At 46.0% G+C, this 20,382-nt stretch overlaps 1 protein-coding gene and 1 long non-coding RNA gene across 2 annotated transcripts in view; one reads left to right on the forward strand and one right to left on the reverse strand.

The window, feature by feature from the left end:
• Window positions 1-7,609, reverse strand: part of Antxr1 (ANTXR cell adhesion molecule 1) — a 254,868-nt gene extending 247,259 nt beyond the window's left edge. Inside the window, 1 exon segment of the mRNA XM_029553527.1 lies at window positions 7,139-7,609. Within this exon segment, the coding sequence (XP_029409387.1) occupies window positions 7,139-7,284 (146 nt within the window). The 5' untranslated portion in view covers window positions 7,285-7,609.
• Window positions 7,610-7,718: 109 nt separating this feature from the next.
• On the forward strand, window positions 7,719-17,260 carry LOC108491549. Its single transcript, XR_001872806.2, has 5 exons — window positions 7,719-7,803; window positions 9,191-9,570; window positions 10,016-10,394; window positions 10,506-11,182; window positions 17,044-17,260. It is a non-coding gene; the product is annotated as an uncharacterized LOC108491549 (long non-coding RNA).
• The last annotated feature ends 3,122 nt before the right edge of the window (window positions 17,261-20,382 follow it).

A 20,382-nucleotide genomic window follows, 5' to 3' on the forward strand; every position in this document is an offset into this window, starting at 1 on the left:
ACAATATTGTATAACTGTATTAACTCAACTTGTAAACCTAATAATTTACAGCCAATTTTGAAAGAGAAGCATCTTAGCTCTGGAAATTTTTATTGAATATGTTAATGCTGTTGTAATGAAATGCCTCTTCTAATCATTTGGTTATGAAATAAATAATAAACTGAAAAAATAAAAATAAATTAAAAAAATGGAAATTCTTGTCTTTCAAATACATTCATGTAATACTTAAATGGCAGAGAACCATGTTTAATATCTCATTCATCCTCTCATTTAATTAAATTTATTCCCACCCACTGAATTAAAGGTTTTATCTAAAGCATAGAGGGAATGTGGAAAGGAAGAAATGAGGGCATCACCACCTCTTGGGCAGATCTGAAATACCACATCTGGCAGTAATTCCAGATTGATTAATAGACCCAAGATCTAACTCCAAAGTGTCCCTTTCCAGACATCTTGGCTCTTTATTCAATTTCGGCTCATATTATTCTTGCTTACTCAGGACAGAGTAGTGTATAATTATGTTTGCAGTAGAGGCATTAAATGCCCACACAGATCTGGCTTTCCTATCTTCTGGCACATATTTCTTTAGGGCCTTTCCATAAGGCAAGGTCACATGGCCACTTCTGGCCAGTGGGCTGTGAGTGGAAGAATGTGACTCACTTTCCTCCTCTAGCACTTGCTTCTACTGTCATTGTGATGGAGAAGCAGGTGCTAGGACTCTCCCCAAGCCTGGCTCCCAGAACATTATGTAGCCTGTCACTGAGATTTAGAGGCTGCTTGTTGCCACAGCAGAGCCTAGCCTGCCCTGACTGATTCAACATTCACTGGCTTGCTCAGTCTTTGCATCTTTCCTATAGATTATAGGTTTGAGGTTGGTTTTACCACTTATGGTGGCCTTGGTCAGCCTCTCTACACTTCAGTATCCCCATGAGTGCAGTAGTGATGGTGACTGTATAGATGCTATGGGGACTGCAAAGACCAGACAAGATTGTAATAGTCAACTTCTATACCATAGTGCATAGCATGGGGTCAGTGCTGTGGTTGTCACTTTTCATTCTTGCTACTGATGTAACTTTGACTTTGCCTGCCCTGCCCCAAACCCTCACTGGAGTCTTCAGCTTTGACTTCCTGGGGTCCTTCTAATGTCAAGATTGCTTCCTGCTTTGGCCATCTTTGTACCTCCCTGGAAAGGACATGGCTTGTGTAGGCATTTTGCTAACCTGGCTTTCACTCCTGGGCCGTGTACTTCAGTCACTTTGATTGCTATTGAGAATGCATCTACACCAGGTAAATGAAAAAGAATTATCTGAGTCCACTGGAAGAAATCAAATTAATTTTTCAATAAGAACTTGGCATGTCTGAAAACCATGTCAAAATATTCTTTGTCATTTGTTACCAAGTAATTAGTAGAAGTGGCTAGATCTAACCTCTTGTTCCCATACCAAAAACAGACACTTGTTTAAAACTAGAATAAAACAAGTGTTATTTGCATCTATATGTCAGCTCTGTCTGTCCAAGGGATGCCAGAGCTTGTCCCGAGAGCATCTGGAGATAATTACAAGCTATCTCAGGAAAGATGCCTTCTTCCCGTACTCCTGGACTCTATTCTCAGCTTGACACAGAGTTTTCTCAGGTCTCCACAATTAAGGAAAGTAGAGATAATTACTTGGCTCGCTCAGACAGAACATGGAACAAAACAAAATAACAAAACAGTTTTACTTAGTTTTAATTTTGACCATACACCAGGCCTCTCCATGTGTAAGCAGTGGTACCAACTATTATTGCCTGGTCCAGTAGGCCCTTCCCAAACCTGGAACCTAAACTGTTGGAACATTTAAAACCAACCACAGAATATATCTCGGTTTAAAAAAAAATCCTGGCCTCTGATAAACGTTTTTCCTGATGTCTTTTAAGGTTACCATGGCGGCATGTTCAAGGCACTTTCTAATGCTGTCTGTTTCTCTTGTTGAGCACCAGTTTTGCATTCTTATTACTCTAAATGACCTGCCAAGGTATTTCTGAAAACAAGCTACATCTGTGTGCTTTGCCACATATGCAAACTTTAATTTCCCCCTTCCATCAGATTCAATCTGAACAAATGACTACCGTATTGAACCTTTAAGTACAAAATAATCAGAGGCCCTGATCCCACCTCAGAGTCTGATTCACGAGGCCCAGGTCTCTGGTGGGGGAGGGGGTGTACTGAGGACTTGCCATCAACCGCAGCTGATGAACAGTAGTGGTACAGCAGCTCTTCATTTAAGCAGTCTAAACTGCTTGAGCACCAAGATTTACTGAAACTCTGGAGCTGGGTTTTTCAATTCCTGGAACCACCCAGTTTCACTGGCTGCACGGCCATGTGCTTCTTATTATAGCTTAACTACACAGGCGAGAGATGTGCAGAGAGCCGGGCTGGGAGTCAGGCACAGACACAGCCCTACTCTGCTCTGTCAAGATCTAATCCTGGTTCTGGGTAGTTCTCTTAACTTACAGAATTGAACAAAGGCTTTTCCCATCCATAAATTAGGAACTGTCTTGCCTACCAAACAAGGTTGTCCCAGGCCCTCATGAAAGCACATGAGAATTTGTGAGGCTCACCTACGTACTGATTCTAAAAATTTCCTTTGTAAGTTAGTAGCTGGGAACCCAGAAGGTCTTTTCTCAGATAAACAATACTAAACCCTGTGAAGTTCCAGTCTAAGGTTACAAATCTTTGCCTGTTTCCATTGCACACGTGTCTATGTTCCTGGGGTGTCACACACAATAATAGCCCTACAGTTCAGCACCACCTTGGGGCACTTGGTGGAGAGTATAACAAGATGGAGTCCCTTTGTTTAGGGAAAAAAAGAAAATTGGTTCAGCAAATCCAATTCTCAGAAAGGGGTGGGACTCTGATGGACATGGACAGGAACTCACGGCGAGGCTATGGGGCTTTTCCTCTTGTAAGGATTTATTGGGTGCAGGAAGAAATGACAAGCTTTGGTTGGAAAGCCCTGTAAATAAAATTATTCGGCCTCTACTCCCATTCTTCAGCCCAAACCCCTTTCCCCAGCCCTGCTGTCTTCTCTGTGTTCTATTTTTGATGTCTTTACAATAAGTGTACCACAGCCAGCCCTTCCCTTAGACTAGAGATGGAAAATCCACCTTTTCTCTCTACATAAAGCAGCCCAACACATGGCACGTAAATACATACTACAATGACAGAGGACCCAGCCAGGAAGGAAAGATAAGTTCACACCCAGGGATGGGTCCTGAAGACCCCTGGGAAGACAAAAGAGGCGAGGGGTCCTTTGTTGTTTTTCTCTGAATAGCAGTCTTCTAAATCTGACTTTTCAAACCCTGGACCGAATTCCCAGCACACTACTCCCAACTATAACTAGAAAAGCATGTTTATATAAACATGAAATTCCATCAGTATAAAGCCTTGTGCGGCCCTGTTGCCAGAGCTGCTAATAACGCCCTATTGTGTTACTGTGGTCTTCTGGGTTATCATTATGCAGTCTTCGTTCCTAGTTGAGAAGACATGACATTCCATTAACTATATAATGTGGGCTCCCTCCAGGCCAGGGATGCATCCTGCTTGAAGCTGAATCGAGTGGAGAGTTAATACCATGGAAAAGAGAACCAGTCACAGGAGGGAAGGGAATTGCAGGGGTGAAGAGTGAAGCCACAGATTCAGTTCCCTGAGATCCACTGTTTCAGCCTGTAGCCAGCATCCAACAAGCCAAAGGGTCTTAGAAGTCCAAGCAAAAACCAAGTCAGCATTTTTTCCTTCCCACTGTGCTGCGGTTGGTGCTGCACAACAGTCTGGGGAGGTTCTTTCTAGGACAGAGGACAGTATCTTTAGGGACCACCCTGCGGCCTGTTTGCCATAGCTGCCTGGTGGCCCAGCCAGTCCTCAGCACTGCACTTAAAAATCTCATAGATTAGCCTGGCAAAGCTAGAGGTATGCATACAATCAAACAAGTTCTAGCAAGCTTTTCATTCAGCACAAAACAGACAACGGAAGAAGTCAGAGGTTTAAGATGAAATGTAAAAGAAGCAGCTTCCTTGTTAATAGCAAGGGACTGGCTAGAAGAGACCCTCTCCACATTTGGTTCCTTAAAAAGTCAAAAAAACATTTTGGTTGAACATAAAATTAGTATGTTTATTATAGAAAAACGTGAAAATACAGAAGTTAAAATGGTATCTTCTAGAGAGAAATACCACTATAACTGATTAATACAAGACACACATGCACGTGTTTAACTTTGTTTTGTTTTGCAACGGAATCTAGTTACTTAGCCCAGGTTGGCCTTAGTCTCCCAAGTGCTGGCATCCCACCAGGCTTAACTTTTTACAAATGTAGGATGCATACAATGTTTGGAAAGTGTATTTTTATCTAATAACACATTATGCACATTATGTACTTTTAAAATATCTTACCAGCATGCGTAATATGCAGTTTGCATATATGCCCTGCATATATCATGCATTACTTAAATCACATTGCTGGATATTTAGGTAATTCTCAGCTTTTTATTATAAACAGCACTGCCATGGATAAGGAGCTCCTTTGTGACTGGATTTTTTAAAGATATGGACTTGTTGGATGGAACTCTTTGCTGTGTTAAAAGCATCTGATACTTGCTGCCAAAGCATCTTGTCTGTACTGTTCATATGGCAACCACATGTGGCTAGTGAGTTGAAATTAAAACTTAAATAAAATTAAAAGTTCATGTCCTCAGTTACATGAAGGATCACATATGGTGAGTAGCTACTGTACTTGTCGCATGAACACAGAGCCCTTCCATACTTCTAGAAAGATCTACTACACAGTGCACATCCATAAGGTGCCCAATTCATTCTGCCCAGGGGGACGTGATGCAGGTGCCAATACTAGATACTATAATTCTTTTCAGACCTTTGCCAACTTAGTAGATATGATGCCTTGTCTGATCTTTTCCATTTCTCTAATTACTAGTGAAATGGGACCTTTTTGTTCATTTATTGGCTTTCATGTGTATTTTTCTCTTGTGAATTATGTAGTAAGGCTGTTTTCTATTTTAAACTAGCTTTTATATGCTAAGATCAATCTCCAGAAAGTAAATTAGGTCACAAAAATTTTTGTCACCTGTTGCTATATTTTACATATTTTTTTCACCAATAGACTACAAAGTTAGTATAGTCAAATCCCCCTGTATTTTCCATCACAGCTTCTGCAGTGCAGTTATGCTTTGAAAGCTCTAAACCTGAAATTACAGTAATATTCCCAATTACCTTCCAGGTCTTTGGTCACTTCACTTTAAAAATGTTACTTTCAGTCCTTCATGGATTGTCCTGGTGTGTGGAGTAACACACACATTTAACTTATTTCTTTCCCTATGTTATCATTCATTTGTCCAAAACCATTTTAAAAATAACCCTATTCCTCACTCATTTGAAATTCCACTAAATGCTTACATGTACTTACATACCTAGATTTTTCTATTTTGTTGACATGTTCTTTGGCCTTTATATCCTGTTTTTTAAATTAATTTGCCTCATAATACCTTTTAATATTTGGAAAGTATTTCTTCACTATTCTTTTCCAAAAAATATTTTAGATATTTCTACACCCCCCCAAAGATAATTCTAGAATGACTGTCAAGTTTCTTGCATCTCCCAAAGAAATTCTTTCAAAACTTGGACTGTAAAGTTCAGTTTTAGGACACCTGGTTATCTCCATAGCACCCAGTCATTCCACTGGAGGAGTAGTGATTGTTCAGGTTTCCCTTAGGTCCCGCTGAACTTGTGGTATTGTTTTGTTTTGTTTGGTTGTTAACAGAGTCTAATGTACCAGGCTGGCCTGGAACTCACTATGTAGCCCAGCACACACCTGAACTCTCATCCTTTTGTTTCTACCTCTCCACCTCCCAAGTGCTGGGATTACTGGCATGCACCCCGACCAGGACAGTGGGTTTATATCCTTGCTCTGGGCTAAACTCAGGGCTTGTGCATAGCAGGCAAGCACTCTACCAACTAAGCTAGCCCCCAACTGCAGCCCTAGTCCTGAACCCCTTTTCTAAGGAGCATGATGGTGAGCACTTCTGGTTTCAGACGTGGTCCCCCAGTCTCCCTAAGCCCCCAAACCTCCGGCCTCCCATCCACTAAAGCAACAAAAGATTTTCCATTTTTTTAGCCCCGGATTGTATTTTCAGTATCCACCTTCTCATAAATCTGTAAGAAAGAGATTTTACTTTTCATCCAAAGAATCTGTAGTTCAAAACAAACTACGGAAAAACCGAACTCCAGGAGCAACTGTCCAGTGGCTAGCTTATTTTTCAGGACTCTTTTTCCAACTCCCAAATACTTTCCAGTCTGTGAAATTCATCTCCCCACCGCTGTAACTACAAGTGCCTCTCCTGGCACCAGCACTTGCATACTTTTAAGGAGCTCAGATCTCAGATCATTGGGCTTTTTACTGTTGAGAGTATAAAGCCCTTGAGTGGCTGTGGCTTGGCAAACCTAAGGGTATCTGGGAAGTGTCGAACTAGTCTTAGTTCAGCTCCCCTTGTGCAAAGTCCATCTTAGCAAGGAGGCCGGTCCTGCCAGCTTCCCAGGCAGCCCATTAGTCAAAAGGCCAAAAGCCTGAATTTACCTACATCTGGGTTCTTAAGATGAAGGGCGCTGGGGGCATTTGCCAGTACCTGAAGGCATTTTTGGTTATCACTCAGGGGAGGTGGATACAGTTACTGACATCTCGTGGGTGGAGGCCAGGGATTGTGCTCAGCACCCTGCTACACAAAGGGCCAGCTGGTGGAGAATCTCTGCCTAGGTCCTCCACTAAGTACCCAGGGTCAACATCCATTAGGTCATCAGTAACAAAGGCAACTGCATTTTGTGTCCCAGCATTTGTTAAAGGAGCCGGAGGTTGTCTTTCAAGTAACCTCGCCGCTTCTGATTCTGGAAGGGCTGGCAAGTTCTCTTGCTGGTTAGCAAGCCCTTCTCAGCAAGGTTCCCACCTTAGGAATCAGACAAATGGCGTCAACTGCATTTTCTGGGGTCCTGCAAACTCAGGGCCCGGGACCAGAAAGCAGCCGGGCAGCCTGGCCGGGCTAGCACAGCAGCCGCTCGTCCCCCCAGGGGACCGCCGGCCCAGTATCTTCCAGGCACTTACTTGTCTAGGATGAAGTACAGGTCGAAGCCCCCGTAGCAGGCGGGGCCTCCGTCCTCGCGGCTGCCCGCTTGCCCCGCACACACCAGCACAAGCGCCGCCACGCAGAGCCTCCGCAGGCCCGCGCCCAGGCGCCCCGCGCCGTCCATGCCGCAGCCCCTGCGCAGGCCGGTCCCGCGTCCACGCGCGACCTCAGGGGCTTGCCATCCGCGGCCCGCAGGCGGGTCGGGTCCCGTCGCTCGCTGCAAACGCCCGGAAGCAATTGTCGGCAGAAGTTCCAGGCTTTCGCTCCGGTTTCCGCCGGTCCTGCGCTAGGGTTTAGAGTTTCAAGGACCCCAGGCGCTCTGCTCTGTGGGGCTGCGGAGCTCGGGCCGCCAGGCCTCTCCCCGGCTGCTCCTGAGGCTTTGCAGTCGAAGCAGTTCCGTCCCACCGGCTCTTTGTCCCAGATTTAAAGTATGATGGGGTGGGTTTTCAGATTGTTCTCGGTTGGGGTAGTGTGGTGCCTCTGCTCCCTCCCCTCTCCCCCACCCCCTTGGTTTTGGGGACAAGAGTCCTAAGAGTGCCCCCTTGTGGCCAAGGGCCGCGAAAGTGCCCTAGGGGTCCATGAGCGGTGTGGGCAGAGCTGGTGTGGACTTCCACTTGCAGGTAAACTTCGTTCTTGTTTTCAGGTAAGCTGCAAGCCTTGTTCCTTCTTATTCATCTTCTTTCCTTTCCCGTGCGCCTTGCCTGTGCCATGGCCACTTTTCTATTCTCTAGCGTTTCCATGCTTTTTTCTTTTCTGCATCTGCGGATACTGTCACTGTAAACATTTGATGAGAACTCATTTCCTCCAAGCAGGGCGGCGCCAACTCCAGGCTAGGACCTTTTCAAACATAAGCCACTGTGCAAATGAAGTAGGGAAGAACAAGGCCTTTGTGATCTGAACCATGAAGTGACCTTACATAGTCTTAGGGTAGATCACAAAGGGTCTGGTTGAAATCAGCACATAGTGCCACTGAATCCAGGCTGGGCTGCTCAGGGCTTGGAACAGCTGAGCAGTCTAGATGTCTCCATCTATGAGTTTTAGGGAGTCATTGGCAACAGTTCTTCCTTTTAACCTGTGAACTTTGATTTTTTTTTTCCCTCCCCATCTTTGATGTAGGACTGAGGAAGTAAACAGCTTTGAAGACTGTAGACAGTTCAAGCCATTTGGTACTCTCTTGAAAGTCCCGTGCTTGGCTTTCTAGAGGCAGGGTCTTCCTTAGCTCTTAGTTGAAGGTAGGACAGGAGCTCTACCTTCCCATCTCACCCACTCTGGAAGTCACCTGTCAATATACACTCTTGCTCCGGTTTCAAGTTTCTTCCTCCAGACAGACATACGCCTTGCCCTCTTCTCAAGAGCCTCTGAGTGAGACCTTTACACCCCAACATGACCATCCTGGATGTTTCCCCCGAAGCAGGTACCATGAAATTCTAGTATCTTACAATGCTTTAAGCATTTATTGTGTCTTCAAATAAACACATTATCATAATGCAGTGCACTAGCTCCCCTCCAAAATCATCCCCAGGGTTCCACAATCTCAAGTTTTCACACATCTCCCACACAGTAAGACTGTAATTGATGAGACGGTGCAGAACTGATGCTGTGTGGCTTATGAAACTCAGGCACACAGTTCTTGTTCCGCTTGCACTCTTGGATCGCTCACCCTGGGGTAGCCCAGTGGCATGCCATGAGAAACCCTAGCACCCCTATGGAGGATCCCACAGTGCAGGACCCTGCCACCTCTGGCTGACAGCCAGCATCATCTTGAGAGTGCGACCTCTGTTTCCTGCCAAGCCTTCAGGTGACTGCAACCCAGGCTTCATCTACCTTGAATAAGACCCAAGCAAGTCTCTCACCTGGCCCTTCCCTAATTCTTGACCTACAGAAATTAAGAGATAGTATTTGTCAGTGTTCTGTGCTGCTAATTTTGGGGGCAATTTGTAATGCAATAATAGGTAACTAATAAATATTTATTATAGTATTAAAGCTTGGAGAATTTCTGTATGAAAAAAAATGATTTAACTGTTTTCCAGATTTGCTTGTCTATGAAACTGCTCTTTCAGATCTCATCTACTGAGAGCCATACTTTGAGAATTGCTGCTTCAGGAAAAAATAACTGGGAGGAAGGAGTAAAAATACACTTAACATGTCCAAGCTTTCCTCCATTATACCTTCTTCTGCCTGAAAAGATGTAAAACCCATCCTGGCCCCCACTGTAGCTCTGTGAGAAGAACAAGGGAGAGGAAGTCTACAAAAAGCAGCCTTACAGTGAAGGCTGGGAAACCAGCAAGACACTGGTCCATGAAGAAAAGAAGCAGAGAACAGGCAGTAAAGAGAGTGTTTGTGAGACTGGCATTCAGGGAAAGGGCTTGAGTATCCCTGGAGGAACTTAGGATTAAGAGGAACCAAGAAGGTATTAAAAATGTCTTTCCCCAGCCTCATGTCCTTGGGGCCCTCTAAGGTTGTTTAAGAGTTTGGGTGACAGAGGGGATGTCTTGAGAATGTTACAGGAAGAATAGTTCAGGAAGCTAGTCTGGGAAAGAACTGAGGGTTCCAGGCAGAGACACCATTATGGACAGGCAGAGGCACAGACTCCAGAGGGGTAGGGTATTCCATGTGAATTGCATTTGCAAGAAAGTGGGGAGGATAGAAAAGTGTCCCTCAGAGACAAATGTCTCTGCCCTTGAGAGAGCACAGAGGTACCTGGAGTCATTCACCAGCTGCCTCTGCCTGTCTTCCAATTCTGAAAAGATGTTTTTGATACAATCTCTCTCTCTCTCTCTCTCTCTCTCTCTCTCTCTCTCTCTCTCTTCTTTCTCTCTCTCTCTTTCTCTCTCTCTCTCCACACACACACCAAGAAATTCATTCTGGGATGCCTCTTGTACTTAGAGAAGACTTGTTCGCTGCAAGAAACGGCCCTACAAACATCCCTATGGTGTGAGTTTGCCACTGAGTTGCTGAGATGTGGTTATTCCCTGGAAAAGCTGAAATGGATGTCCACAGTCTCACGATAGTACTGAAGCCTTTTGTATGATCCTAGCATAGTACCTCAGTGGAAGAACTGGCATCGTTAGGTGCCCTGAATTGGCAACACCTTTTACCTTGATCGTCATGCTGCAGTAGCCCCATTCTTAGTGCGTGTAGAGATGGTGAAAGGACGGTTATCACCTGAGGCTAGAGTCAGGCTTGGGGAATCTCCAGTGGATCCTACTATCATTTCCAGGATTGATTTCACAGGTTAGAGATGCTCAAATATCTAGTCCCCTAACCAAGTGTTACCATCCTTTTGAGGTAATTTTTAGAGTTCTGATTGAACTGTGAGTATCATTGTTTCTATCTGTTTCCCAGGACCCCAACATTCCAGAAGAGATTGACTGGCCTTCCCAATAATACCCATAGAAATGGACATGTGAGCTTTAGAAGAAACTCTTCTGTCCTCAAATTTAAGTCTTGAAGAACATTGTACATAGTGATATCCATGTTGGGGGAAGATATTTCTGAGGTTGAAGATGTACAAGAGGAAACCGGCAGGGGCCTGAGGCCAGGGGCCAGGCAGGATGGTGCCTAGAGGAAACGGCCAGGGCGTGATCGGACTTGTCTGGTGCCTAGAGGAAACAGCTGGAACATGGCCAGACTTGTTTTGATGAATCACTGATTGGCTCCTGTCATTTCCGTGCATCCTGGCAGCGGTGATCACCCCGCGAACACAATGCTGTGCTATGGAGAGGAGACTGCATGCTCAAGTTCACCTTTAAAATGATTGGACGCTTGGTTGAGGAGGGGATTTTCCTTTGTGATTTTTGCCTTTATAAGCTCTGTAAACACCTGCAATAACCGAGTTCCTGCTTGACTGGCTCCCTGTGGCGTCTGATTGTCTTCCAGGGAGGCTGTGGGTAACAGGCGGACAGCGCACTTCCCTTTCCCCAGCTCCTGTGTTGGGGCAGGATCCCCGACATCTGGCACCCAACGTGGGGCCTGAAGACCACTCGGACCCACTACGGGAGCTGATCGCAGGGGCTAATCGGGTGAGTACCGAGGGAAGTGAGACCCCAAGAGATGGGTAACGCAACAAGTAAAAGTGAGGACCCAGCACTCTCGGTGCTGAGACATATGCTGAGATCCAGGGGGTTAGAACAGTCCGATTCCTCATCAAAGAGGGTCTGGGAGGCCGCCCTACATCTCGCTCCCTGGCTGCCCACCGGCAATTTATTCCAGTGGGCTACCTGGGATCGGCTTGAACAACTGGCTTGCAAGGCAGAGATCAATAGAGGGGAGGAACCACCCTTGGGGTATTACCCAACGATCTCAGCCCTTAAGTCATGTTTTCAACCCGATCCGACCCCTGGGTGGATAAGGTTGCTGGGGAAGATCAATGGGTCGCGTTTCATAAGGAGAGAGCCCAACGATTGAAAATGAAGCGAATACTATGGAGAGATCTGGAAAGGGGGGTGATGAGAACAGGGAAGATAAAGGGGGAACCCCGGGCGGTTGGGATGAGCATGAGGGAAAGGACCCTTGGGGTGGGTGGGGCCCGATTTAGTCCATCAGAGCTCTCCGCTCCTGCAGGACTGGTCCAAGCTTTCCCTGTAAACATCAATCCTGGACCCCAACACCCGGCCGCCTGGTACCCTTGGGAGGCTAAAGATCTTAAAGAGTTAAAGAAGGCAGTGGCCGAGGATGGCCCCGGGTCCCCCTGGGTTGCCACCCTTCTCCAGGGCTTGATATATCAACCCTGTATGGCCAAAGACTGGATGGATCTAGCCAAGGCAGTCCTCCCCAGCCCCTTGTTTATTAAATGGGCAGCACTATACCAAGAGGAATGTCGGGTCCGGGCGGAAAATAACCGTGCTGCCAACCCCCCCCCCCGTCCCTATCACTTTCAGCATACTGACAGGGACCACGGGTGCCTTTGCCATGGGTGCCCAGCAGGCAGTACTTCCACCACTGTATATGGAACAGGTCAGGGCCCTTGGCCTCAAGGCCTGGCATAAGTTGGATATGGGCCCTATGGATCCACAGAGCCACCCATATCGGGGATCCATCAAAGCTCAGGGGAACCATTACATGAGTTTGTAGATAGGGTTGAAAAGAGTCTAAAGAGAAAGTTTCCCCCTGGGCCACTCAGAGAACAGTTCATAAAAATGCTAGTATGGGACGGTATGAATACCGAACATAGGGTCACCTGCATGGGGTTAAAGGACCATTTCATGAGCAGGTGGATCGTGGCCTCAAAGGACATAGAGACCAAAACAAAGGCAACTGAGGCTATGGCCGCGGTCTTTAAGACAGACAGAGGCTCTAGCTACAGCCTTTAGAGAAGCCCTCACAGGCCTTGGGCTGCAGGATAGGTGCCCCAGGGCTGAGGACCGGAGATGTTTTGGGTGCAGCCAGCCCAGGCCCCTAAAGAGAGACTGCCCGTGAGGGAGAGCCCCTCTCAAGGTGGAGGGGGACAAGCCCAAAGCCCCATGCCCACGCTGCAGCAAGGGGTTTCATCGGAAAAAGGACTGCCGGTCCAGGTATGATGTGGAGGGCAAACCTTTAAACTAGGTTTGGGGCAACCCTCAGCCCTGTCACCAAAAGGGGGAGGGTGCACAGGCCCTGGAGGGCCCACCACCCACTGGACAGTTCCCATCATCCCAGGGCTTCACCCTAAGATAGACATCTTGATAGATGGGCGGAGGTTCCGGGGCATTATTGACACCGGGGCAGATAGGACCATCCTGAGGAAGGAAGAAGTCCCCAGAAGATGGCCCCTCGAGCCTGGCCCACAGGTGATGGGTGTCGGTGGCACCATGCTATCATGGGAGCTTAAGAATTGACTTTGCTGGCAGGACCCAGATGGTACTAAGGGAGAGTTCAGACCTTTGGTGGCTGAGGGGCTTGCCTACAACCTCTTTGGGAGAGATCTCCTGGGGGGGATGTTTTTGTGACCACAGACAGTAGGGAGTTTATCGAGGGGGTCCTCAATGATGAGGAGATGAACAGGGTTAGACACCCCCTTGACCGCCTCTCAAACTACAGGGGGGAGGAGTCTGAGTCTCCCTGGGTCCACCCCCAATTCTAGGGGCCGCTGTTCCTCAAGTTCCTGCAATCCAATGGTCCCCAGGGAGCCCGGTTTGGGTGGAACAGTGGCCCTTGCCCGAGACAAAGCTCCAGGCTTTGAGGCATATTATACAGGAACAACGTATTATCCCCATACAACCCCAAGATTGCGAAAAATTTGCCTTCTCTGTGCCTTCCATTAACTTTAGCATGCCTGATGAGAGGTACAAATGGACAGTCTTGCCCCAAGGCATGGCCAACAGCCCAGCATTCTGTCAGAGCTATGTGAGGGCTCTCTTGAGCCCAACGGAATCTTTGCCACATGCTACTGTATATGCCTACATGGATGATGTAATTTTGGGGCACCAAGTCCCAATTGCAGGAATTATATGAGGTCACCCAAAAATGCCTCCAGGTGAGAGGGCTTCAAATGTCCGCAGACAAAATACAGACTGTCGCCCCCTTTAAGATTCTGGGGACTACACTGTTCATGGAGGGGGTGAGTCCCTTAAGGCCACAACTGGCTATTAAACCTAATATGACCCTGACAGAACTTCAAAAACTGTTGGGGGAGATTAATTGGCTATGGTCCTGGATGCCTGTCTCTACTGAGACACTGGTGCCCCTGTTCCAATTGTTAGTAGGCAAACAGCCGTCAGAGCTAATCCATCTAAACCTGCAACACCTAGACATTTTACAGGGGGTCCAGGAGGCCCTGGCCCAAGCCCAACTGGCCCGCTATATGCCTGGAAAGGACCTCAAACTATGGGTGTTCCCTGGTGAGGCCCTAATGACATCTGTCCTCATACAAGGGTGGAGCCCCCTCCAATGGGTGCATACTTCCCTAGGGGGCACTCCATGGGTGTACACACCCATGGACCAGTTGGCTGACCTAATTGAGAAAGGGCAGGATATAGCCCTGAGACATTATGGCATTGACCCCCACAAGATTATTATCCCTTATTGGCTAAAGGACTTTGAATGGCTTTGCAGAAACAACAGCCGAATGGCCACAGCCTTGGAGGGCTTTCTGGGAAAGTTGAACTGTCATTATGGCCCTCATAAATGGGTAACCTCCTTTCGCGCCCTCCACTAGGGGGCCCCCAGGCTTTTTGTCAAAAACCCTCTGATGGAGGCATATAATGTGTTTACTGATGGAGGAAAATTCGGAGCCACTGTAGTAATTTACCCAGCGGTAGGAACAGAACCAAAAACATACATTCACACTTGCTAGGACTCTGCTCAATTTAAAGAACTCATGGCCATTGCCCTAGCCTTGTCCAAAGTAGATGACCCCATGCACTTGTTCTCTGACAGCCTATATGTAGTTAACCTTCTCCCGGGATTATTAAATTCTCATATTTGGCTAGATGACAACCCTATTACCCCCCTAATGATCCAGGTTTGAACACTGTTAACAGAAAGAAGGGCCCCCATTTTCTTACAGCACCTTAGGGGCCACCAAGGACTGCCTGGGTTCCTCTCCCAAGGCAATGCAGAGGCAGACAAAATGGCTTCTACCCATATCCTATCAGCAGGCCTGGAAAAAGCTCAACAACTTCATAATCATACCCATGTAAATTGGCGGGGACTCCATAAGAGGTTCCCTTAAGTCCCCATCAAAGACCTAAAAAAGATTATACATACCTGTAAGTCTCATCAACCCTTTCTACAGGTGCCACCCCTCCAACAACCAGGGGTAAACCCTAGGGGGCTGAAGCCTAACTCTCTTTGGCAGACAGATGTCACACATTACGCTCCTTTTGGAAAACTCAAGTATGTTTTTGTGTCTATTGACACATTCTCACACGCCTGTTGGGTTGCCACCCATACAGGAGAAAAGTCTAGACATGCTCAGTCTCACTTTCTCCAGTGCTTTGCTACTCTGGGATTACCTCAAAAGATTAAAACTGACAATGGACCATGCTTCATAAGTAAAAGCTTACAGGACTATATTAGTCAGGGTTCTCCAAATAAACAGAACTAGTAGAATGAATATGTATAGAGATTTATCAGCTTAGCTCACAGGATAGAGTCCGAGTAGTCCAACAATGGCTGCACCACACTGGAGAGGCTGAGAATCTGTAGTCGCTCAGTCCACAAGGCTGGATGTCTCAGTAGTCCCAATCCAGTGCTGAAGGTCTGACAAATTCCAAAGGATCAGCCGGTCTTCAGTCTACAGCAGCAAGACAAACTCACCAGCGAGAGAGAAGGCAAGCCGCAAAAAGACCCGCGTTCTCCTCTGCCTTGGTCTTTTATACCAGCTGCCATCAGAAGGTAACGCCCACATTTAGGGTGTGTCTTATGGCTTTAGATGATCCAATCAAGATCTCTTTCATTTCAATTAATCTCAGATCCAATCAAGTTGATACCCAGGATTAGCCATCACAAGGACTTCTTATCTTTATGGGGAATCCACCATAACACAGGGACTAACCCCCAGGGCCAAGCTATCATAGAACGTAACCATCAGGACTTAAAGGCCCAATTACAAAAACAAAAAGGGGGAGTAAGCCCCCACCAACAGCTAGGTTCAGCCTTATTTACCATCAATATCCTCAATTTTCAAAAAGGTCAATTGGAATCTCGATTCCAAAAACATTGGGGACGTCAGTAGCAAAGACCAGAGGTACGGGTTAGATGGAAGGATCCAGTAATGGGCCAATGGCGAGGACCCAACCTGCTCCTTACTATGGGCAGGGGGTTTGGATGCGTCTTTCCCACAGATGAACCCCAACCCATCTAGGTACCTGCAAGGAATCTAAAGATGCAGGAATAACCCTGTCCCAAAGGTAACAGCCCTTTGAGGAGGATTTCTATGTCTTACAGGATGGAGTATTTTGGATAGAAAGCTTTCATTGCCATGCTCGCTGCTGCTGCCCTGGCCATCATCATCTTTATTGTTACCATTATTATTCAAGATTTGATCGATAGATGGCTGACCAAAATTTGTCAATAATGGTACTCCTTCTCCTGCTAGCCATCTGTTACAAAAGCGAAGAACCTCTGGGTCTTGGTCCCTTCCCCACCTATACTCTTGCCCTTCTCTTAAGTGAAGAGCTGGCAATTACCAAAGACATGGCTCTGCCAGCTTGTGACCCTCACTTTAGGTCACTTTGTCTCACCCCTTAAGGGTTCAAAATATTATTAAATTGTGCCTACAACTCGTGGACTATATTCACAGCCACTGGAACCAACAATTTCTTAATTATTCCATATTGATGACCAATTAGATTATTGCTCTAAATAATACCCGGGCCCCCGTCCTATCGATGGACTCCTCCTTTTTTTAAGTAAGGTATGGGAGCATGTTTCTAATGCTTGTGCTAGCTTTTGTTTTCCTCAGGTGTCTCTGCTCAGTTATCAAAAGACAAAGACAGACGAAGAAAGTCCTGGTCCAACTTGCCCTGGCCACCCAGTCCCCCTTGGGCCCCTCCTCAAGACAAATCCAGGCGTGGATGCTTGAGCTAGCCTGAGGGCCCAGGTTGCTTTGCCCTCTTATGGGATAGACCCCCGTATATTAACTGCAAAAGGGCATGGCTGGTCCCAATGATGGGTAAGACCCTCCTAGACTGATGAACCCAAGACAGGGGCCATGAGGGCAATCATGGTTACTCAAGAACGGGCAACTTCAGTACCTGAGGAGAGGAAACCTAAGACAGGGAGGCCATAGCAGCAGAGGGTAATGGGGACAGTGCGCCCCATCCCCAGGGGCTATCCTTAAGGAAACTCACTTTTAAAACAAAGTAGGGGGAGAGAGGCAGGGGCCTGAGGCCAGGGGTGAGGCAGGATGGCTCCTAGAGGAAACAGCCAGGCCATGATCGGACTTGTCTGGTGCTTACAGGAAATGGCCGGAACACAGCCAGACTTGTTTTGATGAATCGTTGATTGGCTCCTGTCATTTCCGTGCATCCTGGCAGCAGTGATCACCCCGCAAACACAATGCTGTGCTATGGAGAGGAGACTGCATGCTCAAGTTCACCTTTAACATGATTGGACACTTGGTTGGGGAGGGGATTTTCCTTTGTGGTTTTTACCTTTATAAGCTCTGTAAACACCTGCAATAAATGAGTTCCTGCTTGACTGGCTCCCTGTGGTGTCTGATTGTCTCCCAGGGAGGCTGCGGGTAATGGGCAGACAGCACACTTCCCTTTCCCCAGCTCCTGTGTTGGGGCAGGATCCCCAACAGAAACCCACTGTGTATATGGAAGCCAGGGTGTGAAAAAGTTTCTTGGAAAAACATAGTCACCAACACCACTGCTGTGGAAGTCAGGAGAATAAACCCTGGGAAAACTCTGTTAATTTGACAGGTGTCAGTTTCACTAAGGAGCATTCTAACAGAAGAGTAAGGAGGTGGTGCTGTCCTGGGCCAACAGGACACAGATGGTAAAAGAGAGTAGCTTGCAAATATTCAGATGTTTTATCCACTTTGGGAAAGATCCCAAGATACTTAAAGATTCCAGAAATTTCAAGTTCTTTTGTCTTTTAAAAGACTGCATAGTTTGCCACCAGACCGATGTTTAGTCTGGCACAGCAATTGCTGTACCTGAGGTCCTGGATAGATAGTAGTTATTAAATGTGACCTGCCTACCTACCAGCTTCTTATGGACCTACTCCCCTTTTGATGCTCTTCTCAGTAATCCAGATCCTTCCATCAAGTTGTCAAGTACCCGCCTGGTGCTGTGTAGCACTGCCATCTAATCTTCTCAGAATCTCCATGGGAGCCCAAGTGCTGCCTGGGTTCTTGACAAAGGTTATGGTAAAGGCTTCCAACAGAACAGACTGAAGAAAGTTTGGGGGATTTTTTTTCCTTAGTAATAGTTGCCACAATATGGACAAATCCGACACATTTCAGTACATCTCATGTCAATTGATTGGGCCACTGTTGTAGGTTCTTGGAGGTCTCAGTGGTCCCTGGGACCACCCACCATGTGCAAAAAGGTCAAGAGGGTATTTACCAGAAGCAATTTATCATTGATAGCAACAGTTTCTAAAGAATATGAACCAGCTGAGTGTTGGCTTTGGTGATAGAATAAACAAAACTACCAGTAATGAAGCAGAGCCCAGAGGCTGAGCCACAGTCTACAGGAAGATGTTCCAAGAGTATCCCATAGCCAGCAATCTACAACCTCAGCCCAGACATGGTCAAAGCTTGTTGTCGAATCCCAGATAAGTCTAGCTTCAAGTAAGTTCAAACTAATACAGCTTTTGATGAACTCCAAAGCCCGGCCCAAAGTTCTGTTAATGATCACCCCAATACAGAGATGAAACCCACTCAACAATGGCCTATAACCTGAATCTGACTAATCCAGAGTCCTCCAAAAAATAAACTTGTATCATAGATGACTCAGTATCAGCCCAGAGATAGATCCTACTGAATCTGGTTTGCAACCCAGATTAGCATTCGTTTTAGTTACTTTTCTCATTGTTATGAACAGATAACTGACAAAAACAATTTAATGAAGGGTTTATTTTGGTCACAGTTTAAGAAGGGATACAGTCTGTTGTGGTGGCAAGAACTTCAGACAGCTGGTCACATTGTATCCACAGTCAGAAAGCAGAAGGATAAGTCACACTTTATAACAGCACATTCATCTCAGATACTTTGAAGGACCCAAGCTCTTGATGAACAAACAACTCATTTCATGTAGAAGAGAGACCAGGTCAATCAAACTCAAAACTCAAAGGCTGAAATGGACCTGTATAGTTGAGGGTCCTGACAAGCCTGGAGATTACAAATGCAGTATGGAAGACGTTAAGTAAGATAAATCCAACTCAAGCCGAGTCAGTCCAGTCCTGCCAGTTCTGCTCAATTCTGGTATATTTAAGGATATTACAGACTGCAGACCAATTTATAACTGATAGAATATACCAGGGAAAAATCTATCTGGCCCATAGTCTATTTGATCCTTTTGTTAATGCCACCATCCAAATTGTAAACAAGTGACCCTCAAATGTGGTGTGTGTGTGTGTGTGTGTGTGTGTGTGTGTGTGAGAGAGAGAGAGAGAGAGAGAGAGAGAGAGAGAGAGAGAGAGAGATACATAGAAGGGTTTGTTGGTGAAGGAGGTTCAGTGTAGAATAATCAGTGGAGCCTTTTCATGGCACAAATATCTGTAGAATACCAGAAATGGGTATAGGGGTTTGAGGTACACAAATAGTAGTGACCCATTTCTTTTCCTTCCTTATCGCTTAGCCTTCTCTTCCCTGATGAAAGCTATCAAAATATGTAGAATTAATGTTCATTCCTCAAAACTAGTCAGGGTGGCCTGTAAATTAATAACACAATCTCAAATCCAGCTATTTGGGAGGAGGCGCAGTTCTGCCAGCACTAACTGACCGACTGGGAAAGTTGCTGGCCTGTCCTTAGCTCCATTTCTCTTCTGCAAAATAGAGATTAATAATATTATCTACCTCACTGGGTTGTTGAGAGGTTCCAATAAGATAATATATGTCAGCTCTGGCCTTAGAAAGCACAATAAATTTTGGGTTTTATTGCTATTGGGAGACTGAAAAATTGCACTTGAATTTCTTCTAGAGATGAGTTTAGAAGAACCACTTGCACAGCATTTGATTTTTTAACAGTGAATCAAAGACGTTTCTGTACTGTGAATATTCATATTACCAACTTGGAAAAATGCAAAGATGAAGACTCTAGCTCGTCCAGGAATAACTGGCAATTGGTGGTTTCCTAGGACACATGTAGAAACAAATAGAAAACACACTTGAACTATCAATAATCTATTGGCAAAAGCCCTGCTTCTGCTAGCCAAGAATGCTGGAAGGCTAAGCGCTCTTGAAATGCCTGAGTGCATTAAAATGTTTTATTTATTATTTTTGTTTTATGTGTACTAGTGTTTTGCCTGCATGTATGTAAGTGCACCTGTGCATGCAATGCCCACAGAGGCCAAAGAAGGCATCAAATTCCTTGGAACTGGAGTTAATGAATGATTGTTAGCCACCATGTAGGTGCTGAGAACCAAACCTAGGTCCTCTGCAGGGACAGCCAGTGCTGTTAACCACTGAGCCACCTCTCCAGTCCCCTGAGTGCATTTAATAATCAGTTGGTACTTCTTTCTGTTACTGTGTCTAAAAATTTATCATTATTTATTATTATTTATTATTATTATTATTATTATTGGAGAGCACGCATGCTATGGCATGAGTGTGGAGGTCAGAGAACAA

The sequence above is a fragment of the Nannospalax galili genome, unplaced genomic scaffold, assembly GCF_000622305.1.
Source record: "Nannospalax galili isolate Female #2095 unplaced genomic scaffold, S.galili_v1.0 scaffold204, whole genome shotgun sequence".
Classification (NCBI taxonomy): Eukaryota; Metazoa; Chordata; class Mammalia; order Rodentia; family Spalacidae; genus Nannospalax; species Nannospalax galili.